Genomic DNA, 13750 nt, shown 5'->3' with positions numbered 1-13750 from the left:
TTGGACTCAAAAATCATAAAAATTCTTCCAACACAGAAAGGTATGTGCGGCTATTTCAGCGCGCAACAAAATGGTTTTATTTTTATAAAATTCATTACCGAACCAAATTAAACAATTCCAATTGGGTTTGGTTCCTAACTCAAAACACTATCTCCCAGAAGTGGAACCAACCAATTTGAACTTGTCGAAAAAAGGTTATGACATCGGGAAGACAGACCAGAATCCGTTATCCCGCGTCAGCTTTGACACTCGATTTTATAAATTCATAAAAACTATTCAAATCTCGTCCAAAAATTATGTATTATACCTTTCTGGAAACTAGACTCAAATTAGAACATCATGGAATCAAGAATCAATCAAAAACAGTGGATTAACATTGCGTTACAGACCCTACAATAAACGTATACGAATCTGTCAGCAAGCTGTTATCATCAAAACTCAATCTTAACGACCAATAAGCGCGTTAATATGATCAATTAAGGTGTAAAAGACATGGGGAATCGTAAAACCGACCTTGAATTGAAGTTTTCACAGCTAAAACTTGGCTGGGCAGAAGAAAAACGAGCAGGGGGGGGTCCAGGTCCGATGGCTGCAAATAGGTTTAGGGTTAGAGTTTTCTTTTTGTTTTATGATGTAAAATAGTTACATCCAAGTCCCTTCAAATTGAAGTATGTAGCAACTTGGGTGGGAAGTTAAGTGAGAACGTTTACGAGGGTAGCCAGGAGCTCTCGGGAAAAAGCCGGGTCAAGCCCGATGGTGTACGCAATCACTACATGGATAAATCTTTTTATCGGAATTTACGGACGTTACAAATTACTTGCTCAACTTTGTTTTGACAAACTATGTATTTTTCCGCATGGCGCAGGTTGCTATATTGGATGAAGAAACAAGGGATTAAAGAGTAGTTGGACCTTAGGATGCATGATGAATTAAAGACTATTTATTTCTTTTTATCAAATTGTTATGTTTATTTCTATGAGACAATGTTTGTGCTTTTGCGTACTTGAATAATATGAATTTAATAATTTAGATATTGACACGTGGATTATTTTAGTATCTTTTGTGCTATGATACAATTATGTCTCGCCCTGGCATATTCCGCCGTAGGTTGGCATCAGAGCCGAAGGCTATAAGATAGGTGGTTAGACGTAACAACCTAGTAGCATGTTTAGGGTCCCTATACGTGCACCCTACTTGTTTAAATTTTTGTACATAGCTTAATTTATTTAAATTGTTTATCATATACAAAGTACACAAAAGCACACACTTATTCCGAGGCTATGCCTCAAATTCATTTTTTCAAAATTTTAGGATGATTTTTAAATCGGGAAATTCCTTAAGAATTCCCACCTTTTACCTGCCCTCTCCTTGAGTATGATTCGTGTAACGAATACGTAGTAACTGTAAGGGGGACACACCTATACACCGATCCCTTGACACCAAGGCTTGCGAGCCTAAGGAAGTGCAATGCGCATACATCTCAATCAGCCATGAGACCTGGTTGCCTTCCTGGAGGGTGAGGTGTGAGTGTGAAACTTATTAGGCTAAAGCGTATTACACCAAACATTCACGAATCTACTACTCTCATTGTATCAATCGTGGTCATGTGACGATCACATCCTAAATTTATAACCGAATTCACGGTGATACGTGGCTAAACTCGGTTTTCCGTATTGTGTTTTAGTTGAATAGTTGGGTGAAGTACGCAAATACGGGGTGGTTCCCGAAGTAATTCAACCATCTATCTCAACACCCCTCAAAACTCAATTTTCATCGATTTTGTGAAGTTAATACATAATATCTCAACAACTTTTATTTGGTTTTTGATATTTTCATTGCGTTGGAAGGAACAATGGTGGTTCATGAAATCCTAACCAACAAATGAAACCCTAAGTTTCAATTTTAAGTTATGTTATGACTATTTATTTATGTATTTATTATATTTATCATTCCTCATTACGTCAACACTTATAAAATCACGTCTCATAAATTACTCCATTCTTAACCTCAACCACAAACTCAACCTCAAATTGTTAAATAGAATTCACAAGTATCGATTTACACAAACTCAACCTCAAATTGTTAAATGGAATTCACAAGTATCAACTTATACAAACTCATACATTTACAACATTTACCCAAGTCTCATAAATTTTACACATTTGATCCTTGCAGTATGTCTTCCCGTCTCATCAACCGTACCCGCCGCGCTAGCAACTCTGGCCGTCGCATGTCATCTCTCATTACGAAAGGAATCATGGAAACCCTCCCTATGGTCATCTCTCAACTCCAAGCCGTGAATGCAGCAACTTTTCACGCAAACCCTAATGTTTTCACTATCAAGTAATTCACGAACGCTAACCCGACCGACTACTTTGGGACAGAGGGTGCTACAACTCTTCTTCAATGGTTCGAGCACGTGGAGAGCGTGTTCCTCCATTGTGCATGTCTGGATGACAAGAAGACCATGTATGCATCAAGTGTTTTCAAATCGAATACCCTTACTTGATGGACTAGCAAAAAGAAAGACATTGGGGCTGAGGTTGCCATGGCCTTGCCATGGGATGACCTCAAGAAGCTCATGTTAGACCAATTCTGCCCGAAATATGAACTCCGGAAGTTGGAAGAAGAATTCTGGAATTTGAAGCAAGAGGGGGGGGGATAATACCGCTTACAACAACCAATTCCACGAATTAAGCGTCCTTATCCTGCATATGGTTACTCCTTTGGAGCGTGCCATTGATAAGTACATCTCGGGTTTGCCTATGCAAATCCAAGATTTCGTCCTTAGTCGTGACCCGAAGGAACTTCATGATGCCATCACCCTAGCCGGTACCTCACTGAAAACCACATTAAGGCCGGGACCTTGACACGGAAAAGTTCCAAGAAGCCCAATGATAAGCCCGCATCCGAGCCCGCTAAAGAGTCCAAGCCCACATCCTCAAAGCCCGAATCCTTAAAGCCTGAATCCTCTAAACACAACCACAACCACAACCACAACTCCTCTCATTACCACAATAACAAACGAAATCCCAATTCACTAAATTTTGTTATAGCCCAACCACAATTCCAACAAGCCCCTCCAACCAAGAATCCATACACCGGCCCACACCCGTATTGCAACACTTGTCAATGTCATCATCCGGCCCAATCCACTTGCCGAGTGTGCATCAATTGCCACTGATTCGGCCACCTCACCCAATACTGCCGAGAAGCACCCCGAGTGCAAGCCGCTCCACCGTGGTTCGCACCGTCAATCCAACCCAACAGAGCCACCTCTCGTGCTCCAATCACTAACACCATTAGAGCTTGCTATAACTACGGTGATCCAAACCACCTCCGTAACGCGTGTCCTCGACTTGCTCAAGCCTATCAAGCCTTTGTTGCCCCACAACCCTACTACCCCTCCCATGCCTACCAAGTTCAAACTTACCAACCTCAATTACCCCAACTCATGCCTCCTCCAAACCTTCAAGCTGCAAGCCTACGAAGCTCCAACCCCTCAAGCTTCAACTTCCCAAACCCAAGCACCTCAAGGAACCCAAGGGTGAGCTTTCACCATCAATGCTAATCAAGCCCGAAATTCGAACGATGTGGTGAACGGTACATTTCTAGTTAACAAGCATCATGTATCGGTATTATTTGATTCAGGAGCCGATAGGAGTTTCATTTCCTTTGATTTTGGGTACATACTTGATGCGTCCAGTAGTAAATTGTCTAAACCCTTCACGATAGAGATAGCTAATGGTAGTTCGATCGTTGTTAACTCCGTTATCCGTAATTGCACGCTCACTCTTAAAGGGGAAAAGTTCTCCAATGATCTCATTCCGAAGCAAATGGGTAGCTTCGACGTCATCATTAGCATGGATTGGCTCTCTCTGCACCATTTCGAAATTCTATGTTTCGAGAAGATTATTCGTATCCCTATCGAAGGTGGCGTGATTCTAAACGTCGCTGGAGAAAGACCATTCTCAAAGCTAAACCTCATGTCGTGCCTAGAAGCCCAACGTTATTTGCGTAAGAAGTATGTCGCCCTCTTAGCCCATGTCACCACAAAGGCCCACAAAGAAAAGCAACTTTCCGACATCCCGATTGTTCGCGATTTCCCCGAAGACGTTTCCGGACTCCCTCCCATACATCAAGTGGAGTTCCGTATTGATCTTGTACCCAGAGTAAACCTCGTAGCCAAAGCACCGTACCGTCTTGCACCTTCCGAGATGCAAGAACTCTCGAACCAAATCCAAGAACTCACGGACAAGGGTTTCATTCACCCGAGTTCGTCTCCATGGGCTGCACCCGTTTTGTTTGTCAAGAAGAAGGATGGTACTCTTCATATGTGCATTGATTACCGTGAGTTCAATAAGCTTACCATCAACAACCGATATCCCCTTCCGCGCATCGATGATCTCTTCGATCAACTCCAAGGATCCGCTTGTTTCTCCAAGATTGATCTCCGTTTGGGTTATCACCAACTTCGTGTCCACGAGGATGACATACCCAAGACCGCCTTCTGTACTCGTTATGGGTACTTTGAATTCTGAGTCATGCCGTTTGGTTTGACTAATGCTCCAGCCGTTTTCATGGTCCTCATGAATCGCATTTGTAAACCCTACCTTGACAAGTTTGTGACTATTTTCATCGACGACATCTTGATATATTCTAAATCCGAGGACGAACACAAGGATTATTTGCGTGCCATTCTGGCCTTGTTGCGAAAAGAAAAACTTTAGGCTAAATTCTCCAAATGCGAATTTTGGCTAAAGCAAGTTCAATTCTTGGGCCACATCGTCAACGATAAGGGTATTCACGTTGACCCCGCTAAAATCGAGGCCGTTAAAAATTGGAAAACCCCGTCCTCTCAAACGGAGGTTCGCTCATTTCTTGGTTTAGTGGGATACTACCGTTGTTTCATCCGCAACTTTTCAAAGATTGCTTCACCCCTTACCGCACTAACCCACAAGGGGAAAGTTTATGAATGGGGTCCCGAACAAGAAAAAGCGTTTCAAACCCTAAAGGACATGCTTTGCAATGCTCCTATACTTGCCCTTCCCGAGGGCAACGATGATTTTTTTGTGTTTTGCGACGCTTCTATCCAAGGTCTCGGTTGTGTTCTTATGCAACAAGACAAGGTCATTGCTTACGCTTTGCGTTAACTCAAGGTTCACGAGAAAAATTACACGACGCACGATCTCGAACTTGGTGCGGTTGTGTTTGCCTTGAAAATTTGGAGACCCTATCTTTATGGCACGAAATGTGTGGTCTTCACCGATCATAAAAGTTTGCAACACATATTCGACCAAAAAGATCTCAACATGAGACAAAGATGATGGGCCGAATTGTTAAGCGATTACGATTGGGAGATTCGCTACCACCCCTGGAAAGCAAAGGTCGTGGCCGATGCTCTTAGCCGTAAGAGTCACATTAATCCCTCTTGCTCAATTGTGTTACCATGCAATCCGACCTTCAATACCGCATCTTCGACGCTCAACACGTCTCCGTCACCGAAGGAAGTTTATACGAAGAGATGTCGTGTGGCACCGAACTCTAACTTGAAACCAAACGTAACGGTTTGCTTTATTATTTGAACCGTTTATGGGTTCCCGATCGTGATAACCTTTGCATGTTCATCCTTGATGAAGCTCATAAGTCACGATACTCGATTCATCCCGGTGAGGATAAGATGTATGCCGATCTTCGTCCCATGTTATGGTGGCCGAGAATGAAGAAAGATATTGCGGTATATGTATCTAAATGCCTCACTTGTTCTTAGGTCAAAGTCGAGCATCAAAAGCCGTTTGGCTTGCTCGAGCAACCAACGATCCCCGTTTGGAAATGGGAGAACATAGCTATGTATTTTGTCACCAAACTCCCCACTACTCAAAGCCGCAATGATAGTATTTGGGTAATTATTGATCGGTTGACCAAGTCGGCTCATTTCATACCCATTCGAGAAAAGTTTTCTGTGAGTCAACTAGCTCAACTCTATGTCAAGAATATCATTTGTCGCCATGGAACACCGTTGACCATTATCTCCGATCGTGATGGCCGATTTACCTCTGACTTTTGGAATTCGTTGCAAACCGCCTTGGGTACCCGTATTGATCTAAGCACCGCTTATCACCGGCAAACCGATGGTCAATCTGAGTGAACAATCCAAATGCTTGAAGATATGCTCCGCTCTTGTGTGCTAGATTCTGGTAGAAATTGGGATACTCACTTACCACTTGTAGAGTTTTCCTACAATAATAGTTACCACATTAGTATTGGCATGGCACCCTTTGAAGCTCTCTATGGTCGGAAATGTCGTTCTCTGATTTGTTGGAATGAGATTGGTGAATCGCAAATAACCGGTCCCGAGCTTGTTCAAGAAACTTCCGACCGGATTGCTCTTATTCGTCAAAATCTTCTAGCCACTCGTAGTCGTCAAAAGAGCTACATTGATAAGCGCCGTAAACCTCTAGAGTTTAATGTTGGTCATCGAGTTCTCCTCAATGTATCTCCTAAGGGAGTAGTTCGTTTTGGTAAAAGAAACAAGTTATCCCCTCGTTTTGTTGGCCCGTTTGAAATCATTGAAAGGGTTGGTAGAGTTGCGTAACGTCTCGATCTTCCCGATAAGCTCTGAAACGTTCATCGGTCCTTCCACGTTTCCATTCTCAAGAAGTGCTTAGCCGAGGGGAATCTCCACATACCCCTCGACAAAGTACAAGTTGATGAATCCATGCGCGCAATCGAGAAACTCGTTGAAATCATGGATCGTATGGAGAAAGAAACAAAGCATATCCGCATCCCGCTTGTCAAAGTTCGTTGGGAATCCAAGCGTGGTCCTGAGTTTACTTGGGAACGAGAAGACCAAATAGAAGTCCAGTACCCGCACCTCTTGGTTACGGCTTAATCTCTAATTTCGGGACGAAATATCCAAAAGTAGTGAATGCTGTAACATTTCGGTTTTTCTGTTTCATATTTTGTACCCGACCCGATTCGTAGAATTATTAATAAAGGATTTCTTTTATTTAATTATTCCTTTTATATTTATTTAACTATCCAAGATATGCAAAACTAACCCTTAAACAACAAAAATCCGATTTTTGTATCCAATATCAAAGAACAGGGACCTAAGTGCAAATACTATTATAATAAAATATTCCTCTGTAACGCCCATAAATTTCGTTAATCGGCTCGATCATTTATAAATGTTTGTCAAAAATCCGGGGTTTCGTCTTTCTAAATTAGAGACTTGTAATACGTTTTAAAAGTCCATTTATCCATCATTTTGCTCACGACATCACCTCTTATAACTTAAAGCGTTAGATTAAAATGTAGCACCCAACATTTTCGTTTAACGACACGCACGTTGTAGAGTTTGTATATTTATCGGGTTTGACCTGGCATTCTTCGGGGACCTCCTTGTCATTATCGTAAGTTAAATTATTTAACCTTTCATCCAAGTTATAACATTTTTCATGTTTGAGGGACTAGAGTGTAATTGTTTATTATAACAAGAAAACCCTAGCCTACTTCTCATTCCTTCCCTTCCTGTTCCGATCGGCGCCCACATTGCAGCCTCCATCCTCGATTTTCGTGCTGGTTCCAGCCATTCTCAGGCCTCCCGAGTCTAATTCAAGGTCGATTCTATCTTAGTATAACTCTTTTTCACCATTAAACCCTTTGTTGAACACGTTAGGGTTGAGTTTTGATGATAACAGTTTGCTGACAGATTCGTATTTGTTTGTTGTAGGGCCTGTAACGTGATGATAACCCATTGGTTTTGATCGATTCTTATTTCCATGATATTCTAATTTGAGTCTAGTTTCCAGAAAGGTATAATACGTAATTTTTGGACAAGATTTGAATACTTTTTATGATTTTATAAGATCGAGTGTCAAAGCTGATGCGGGTTGACGGATTCTGTTCTGTTCTCCTGACATCATAACCTTTCTTCAACAAGTCTAAATTGGTTGGTTCCACTTCTGGAAGTTAATATTTTGAGTTAGGAACCAAACCCAATTGGAATCGTTTAATTTTCCTGGGTATTGATTTTTATAAAAATAAAACCATTTTGTTGCGCACTGAAATAGCTGCACGTACCTTGCTGTGTTGGAGGAATTTTTATGATTTTTGTGTGTATTGGAAAAATATAATAAAAATATTTTTAGATGCCCAAGAAATTTATACAACTCTGGTAAAAATTTAATAATTTAATTCCATGGTTTTCCTATGTAATAAAATACATCTTTGCATGCTAAAATCTGCATGTTATATTCGTTATTGATCGATAAGTTCGTTTTAGGCTTAACCGGTGGCTGCCCTTTCTCGCATCTTTCGGGGCTGTTATAATTGAAGTTCGTGCTTCGTCATCTTCTTAGTTATGTCTAGTTTAATATACTTTAGTATCATGAGTTTTGGCATACGTTAGATTGGTCAACTGTTGATGAAGTGAAAACTAGGTTTCGGTTGTCTAGTTTGTCAATTGTTGCGTCTAGCACGTTGTTTGAGGGAATTAACAACCAATTTGGATGTTGTAGCCTCGGTATGATTTGTTGGCTGTGAAAAAATATATTTTTATGTTATTGGGGCTGAATTGGTTGTCGATTACTCAAACAGGTCGGTGAGGTGCAAATTCGCGTTTATTGGTAATTTGTGCATCGTGCTTGCGAATTACCGACCCATCCAACTCGTGTAGCTTCGTGTGGACTTGTTGGCTGTGATTTTACTAAATTTGGTCCACACGGGGCTGAGTTGGTATCTAGGTGCATAAACAACCTGTTAACGCGCGTATTCGATAAAGTCAACAACTTTCGGGGGTAAATTGGGAACCCTTTGTCCCCGGGATTAACTAAAGGTGGTTTTGGTAAATACATGGCCTCGGGGGCTGGTGTAATTGAATTTGGTAATGTCAAGGCTTTAAGTCAATCAAATCATGTTAGAACGTCTCGTAGGATAAACGAGTCAGTACGTTTAGTTAGTAATCTTTGTGTGCAATTTGACATGCTTGTAAACTGTGGATTGGCTTTGAAGTTCTCAAACTCTTTGGTGTTTGTGTGGCTCGTTTCAGGTGAGTTCATGATGTCCCTTTTTACTCTTTTTAAGTTTTGGGCTAGCATGCACACCGTAATACAATTTTACACGATTTTACTCATTACAACCATTTGGATGGTATTACATAGCCTTATTCATATTTGTGCATTTATGAAACTATTTGTGAACTATATTTTATGCCTTAGGCTATTGTAGACTCATTTATAGTCTTATATTCCTTAAGGTTATACATATTACTTGTGGTCTAGACTCGAGGTTGCTATTAGGCCTAGTATTAAACGATTTTTCCTGATGAAATGTTTAAACTATTTTATATAGGCTTGCTAGTATATAGTTGACCTTGGAATGTTATAGTATGTGTATATATATATATATATATATATATATATATATATATATATATATATATATATAAATTATTGTATGGCCTATATTTGGCGAATGTTGTAGTCGTTATCGACTATAGAATGTTACGTATGCCTACCTCATGTTTGCATACGGATGGATGGTGATCTTGGCCGGGCCAAACTATACGACTCAGGTTTTTAAATCCTGTGGCGGACCCTAAAAAGCCCATGAGGGGGGAGGCTCGTGTGGCATGATCAACATCGGATGTTACGTGTTTGGGTTGTACGTGTGCTCGGCCCTGAATGTTATTATTGAATGGTGATCTTGGCCGGGCCAAACTATACGACTCAGGTTCTTAAATCCTGTGGCCGGCCCTGAAAAGCCCGTGAGGGGGGAGGCTCGTGTGGCATGATAAACATCGGATGTTACGTGTTTGGGTTGTACGTGTGCTCGGTCCTGAACGTTATTATTGAATGGTGATCTTGGTCGGGCCAAACTATACGACTCAGGTTCTTAAATCCTGTGGCGGGCCCTGAAAAGCCCGTGAGGGGGGAGGCTCGTGTGGCATGATCATCATCGAATGTTACGTGTTTGGGTTGTACGTGTGCTCGACCCTAAATGTTATACGTGGATGTTATATATATATATATATATATATATATATATATATATATATATATATATATATATATATATATATTGTTATATATATATGGATGTAACGTGTTTGGGTTGTACGTGTGCTCGGCGCTGAATGTTATTATCGAATGTTATATATATATATATATATGTATGTATATATATATATATATATTTATATATATAGGAATGCACGTATAGAGATGTTCATACGTAAGGATGATTATTTATTAAATGTGATGATCTAACTGATGTATTTCCGTTTACAGTTTTAAAACCATTGGAATGATTTATTTAATTGCCTATTACTAAAACTTGAACTCACTCAGCTTAAGCTGACTTTGTGTGTATGTTAGTGTGAGTTTTCAGGTTTAGAGGAGGATGCTTACCGCTTGGTCGTGCTCGAAATTACTCGGGAGGTTGAAGGCATTTCTGGTCGAGGATTTCAAATAAAACAGATATTTTATTTATGTTTGATTTTTGGACACTTGTACCCGTGTTCTGGATTTTCTTTAAATAATTACACTTTTTCCGCTGTTATTTACTCTGAACTTGTTTTAAATAAAAACGAATCGTTTGGTTTTAAATTTTTTGTGAAATTGTGAATGTGATTACCAACTGTAGGGTTCCCGAGATTCGGGGTCTTACATCCTCTTTCTCTCCTTTCCCTTCCCCGTCGCCGTATACTCCCCACCTTTCATGAACCTAAATTCTCGGGCATATTAATACAATTTGATTTTGTCATATCTTCCTTGATCATAAACGAATCAACCGACACTTTAAATTTGGAAAAACGGATCAAAATTGATAGCGAATCGCGTAAGTAGACCCACGGATTACCCGTCCCTTAATACGATATATAAAAACAATAAAAACTCAATTAAACGTGTACACACATTCCTCTCAATCTCGCGAATCAATACCCTAACCCAATTACAGTATACGAAGCCGTCATTACCATCAACAAAGCCAAGAACAGCCGCGACCCAACTGTTACCCGTTAACCATCATCCCGCAACCATAAACCGTAATTGAAGCGTGTTTATAGATCATTTTTGATCTAGTAACAATAACCCTAAGTTAATTTGAACGAACATCAATCAATTTAACCGATTTAAATTCTTATGGTTTGTAATTGGATTTGGGTACTGGGTTGCATCTAGTTATATGTTTTAGGAACTAATAAAGTGAAGCACCAGCCTGTTGGCTGGTACGTTTCAAGTTTAGTTATTGAACTGGCCCAGGCGCGGGTTCGACCCTCCCTGGACCCAGTTCTATTTATATATTTTTAATCCTTTGTTTAATTGCTATAATAATTATAATAATAAATAAACATTATTTTAGTAAAACCGAGCCCAAGAGATATTATTTTGGTCATGGCTTAGCGTCATATTAGTATGTAAATATATATACACTTAAACATATATATATATATATCTATATATATGTGCATATATATTATAATATTTATATATATATACATACATATAACACTATGAAACAAATATTATTTTATTTATTTATTTATTCATTCATTACTTATAGTGCTAAATCGATATAGTTCAAGGGTCCGAATAAATTCCCCCATGTTTATATATATAAATACATATGAATTTGTTTTTAGTAATTAATGTTTTATTTATATATATATATATGTATAATGTTATTAATACTTAAGATCGGCTATTATTTATTTAAAATTTATTTGCTTGAAAATATGAGCTTGGATAAAAATATATCACTTATATATTAGTTATCAAATAATAATATTAACATTAATAATAATAATAGTAGTAGTAGTAGGAGTAGTAGTAATTATAATAATAATAATATTAATAATAACAATAATAATAATATAAATACTAACAATAATAAATATAATGTTTTAAAACCCTAAAAGACGCCAAATATTTCAAACCGATTAAGTCAAAATAATGACTTTGAAACTAATAATATACCATCAAAATCAAATCGTTATGTCTTACTAATTCTTTTCTCATTTATTAATTATAATATCGTTAACAATTAGGGCATCTTTATTGACGTATCTCGAAGGCTTGAACGTGTTCATCCTCATTTTCTTTTATTATTATCTCATCCTCACTAATCCACTCACTAAAGGTAAGTAATTCACATCCCCTTTTTTTTTACCGTTTTACATTTTGGGGGCGTTATGCGTTAAATCATTTTTCACTACAATTCCACTATTTGCGTTATATGATTTTGCTCAATTAGTTATATGTGTAAATGTGACTATGTGTTTACTTTATGTTTTGGTGGGTGGTATCTCATCCTCATCCTCATCCTCATCCTCATTAATATGATCATACGCCGTCGGAGTAGCTCGTTATCTATGGGATTCGAGTGAAAAGACAACTTTTATATTATTGTTAATATTGGTGTTATGCTAGTTGTAATATTTCATATTATCGCAAGGAATTGTCATTTTTATATTATATGTATTCAAAAACCATGATTACTTGCTCAACTTTATGTTGACAAACTATGTATTTTCCCGCATGGCGCAGGTAGCTATATTGGATGAAGAGACAAGAGAATAAAGAGTAGTTGGACCTTAGGATGCATGATGAATTAAAGACTATTTATTTCTTTTTATTAAATTGTTATGTTTATTTCTATGAGACAATGTTTGTGCTTTTGCTTACTTGAATAATATGAATTTAATAATTTAGATATTGACACGTGGATTATTTTAGTGTCTTTCGAGCTATGATACAATTATGTCGCCCCCTGGCATATTCCGCCGTAGGTTGGGGTGTGACATTGAGTATGCCTTAGTCTCATTCTCCACATCTTTGATCTCGTTTGCCTCGTACAAATGAAATAGTTTGTTAGTATATCCAGTTCTAGCACTACCAACTTGTGGCGCCACATACACAACATCCAAATGTCTAACGCAACTAGGGTGAATAGACCCCAAGCGAGCTCGGAATCTTGGTTCCCATCTAGCAAAATCCGATACTTTGAGCAACTTCGGACATTTATTATGAGATCCGATCTCATTATCCATTGTGAGCATATGATGCATTAGACCATTTTACGAGGCAAGAGCATAAAACGAAGCATGATTAGAAGATGACATGATTTATCAATTTCAAAAAGTCAAGGATGAAATTGATAGATTCGGAAACATGGTTCCAATGAATGAGTTACTTTAAAGAACACGAATGAACAAACACTATTCACACGAACGAGGAAAATTACTGTTTAGATGAATGACATAGAGAATATCACACGAATGAGGATATTCACGAATACGATACGAATGAGGTTTTAACGAATGGGATTTGAATAGTGAATGAGTGTTTTAGCGAATGGCTTAAACGAATACGTACAGTGTAGCGCGTGAGTTGTTACGAATGACAGCTGGATGAATCTGTAACTAACTCACTAACGAATGAGCTATCAAACACCTAACAAATGAACATTCATAGTAACAAATGTGCACTCATCGATGTCTAGATTTACAAACTAGTCCAGATCTAACCAATTAACCATAAAACTTATCCAAATCAACTTGGAAACCAATTCCAAACCTGTTCGGACTCAAACCGAACACAAATCCACCAAATCCAAACCAATTCAAACCAATTTCAAAATAATACCATTACCGCCATAATCTTTAATTCAATCAAACCTCAATTCAAATCCAATTAACAATTCAAACCTTTAATTAACCTTCATTCTCAGTCCAATTACACTTAAT

At 38.6% G+C, this 13750-nt stretch overlaps 1 protein-coding gene across 1 annotated transcript; it reads left to right on the top strand.

Annotated features, from left to right (window-relative positions):
- Window positions 1-2714: 2714 nt before the first annotated feature.
- LOC143614714 (uncharacterized) lies at window positions 2715-4172 on the top strand (the record flags this gene model as incomplete). The annotated part of the gene is made up of 2 exons (XM_077088068.1): window positions 2715-2832; window positions 3652-4172. Coding segments are annotated over exons 1-2 (639 nt in total), but the record flags the coding sequence as incomplete, so codon positions are not given.
- Between the last annotated feature and the right edge of the window lie 9578 nt (window positions 4173-13750).

The sequence above is a fragment of the Bidens hawaiensis genome, unplaced genomic scaffold (genome assembly GCF_021521415.1).
Source record: "Bidens hawaiensis isolate Kalapana, Puna unplaced genomic scaffold, B.hawaiensis_p1.1 tig00040747_1, whole genome shotgun sequence".
Lineage (NCBI taxonomy): Eukaryota > Viridiplantae > Streptophyta > Magnoliopsida > Asterales > Asteraceae > Bidens > Bidens hawaiensis.
This window is presented reverse-complemented; position numbering and strand designations above follow the sequence as displayed.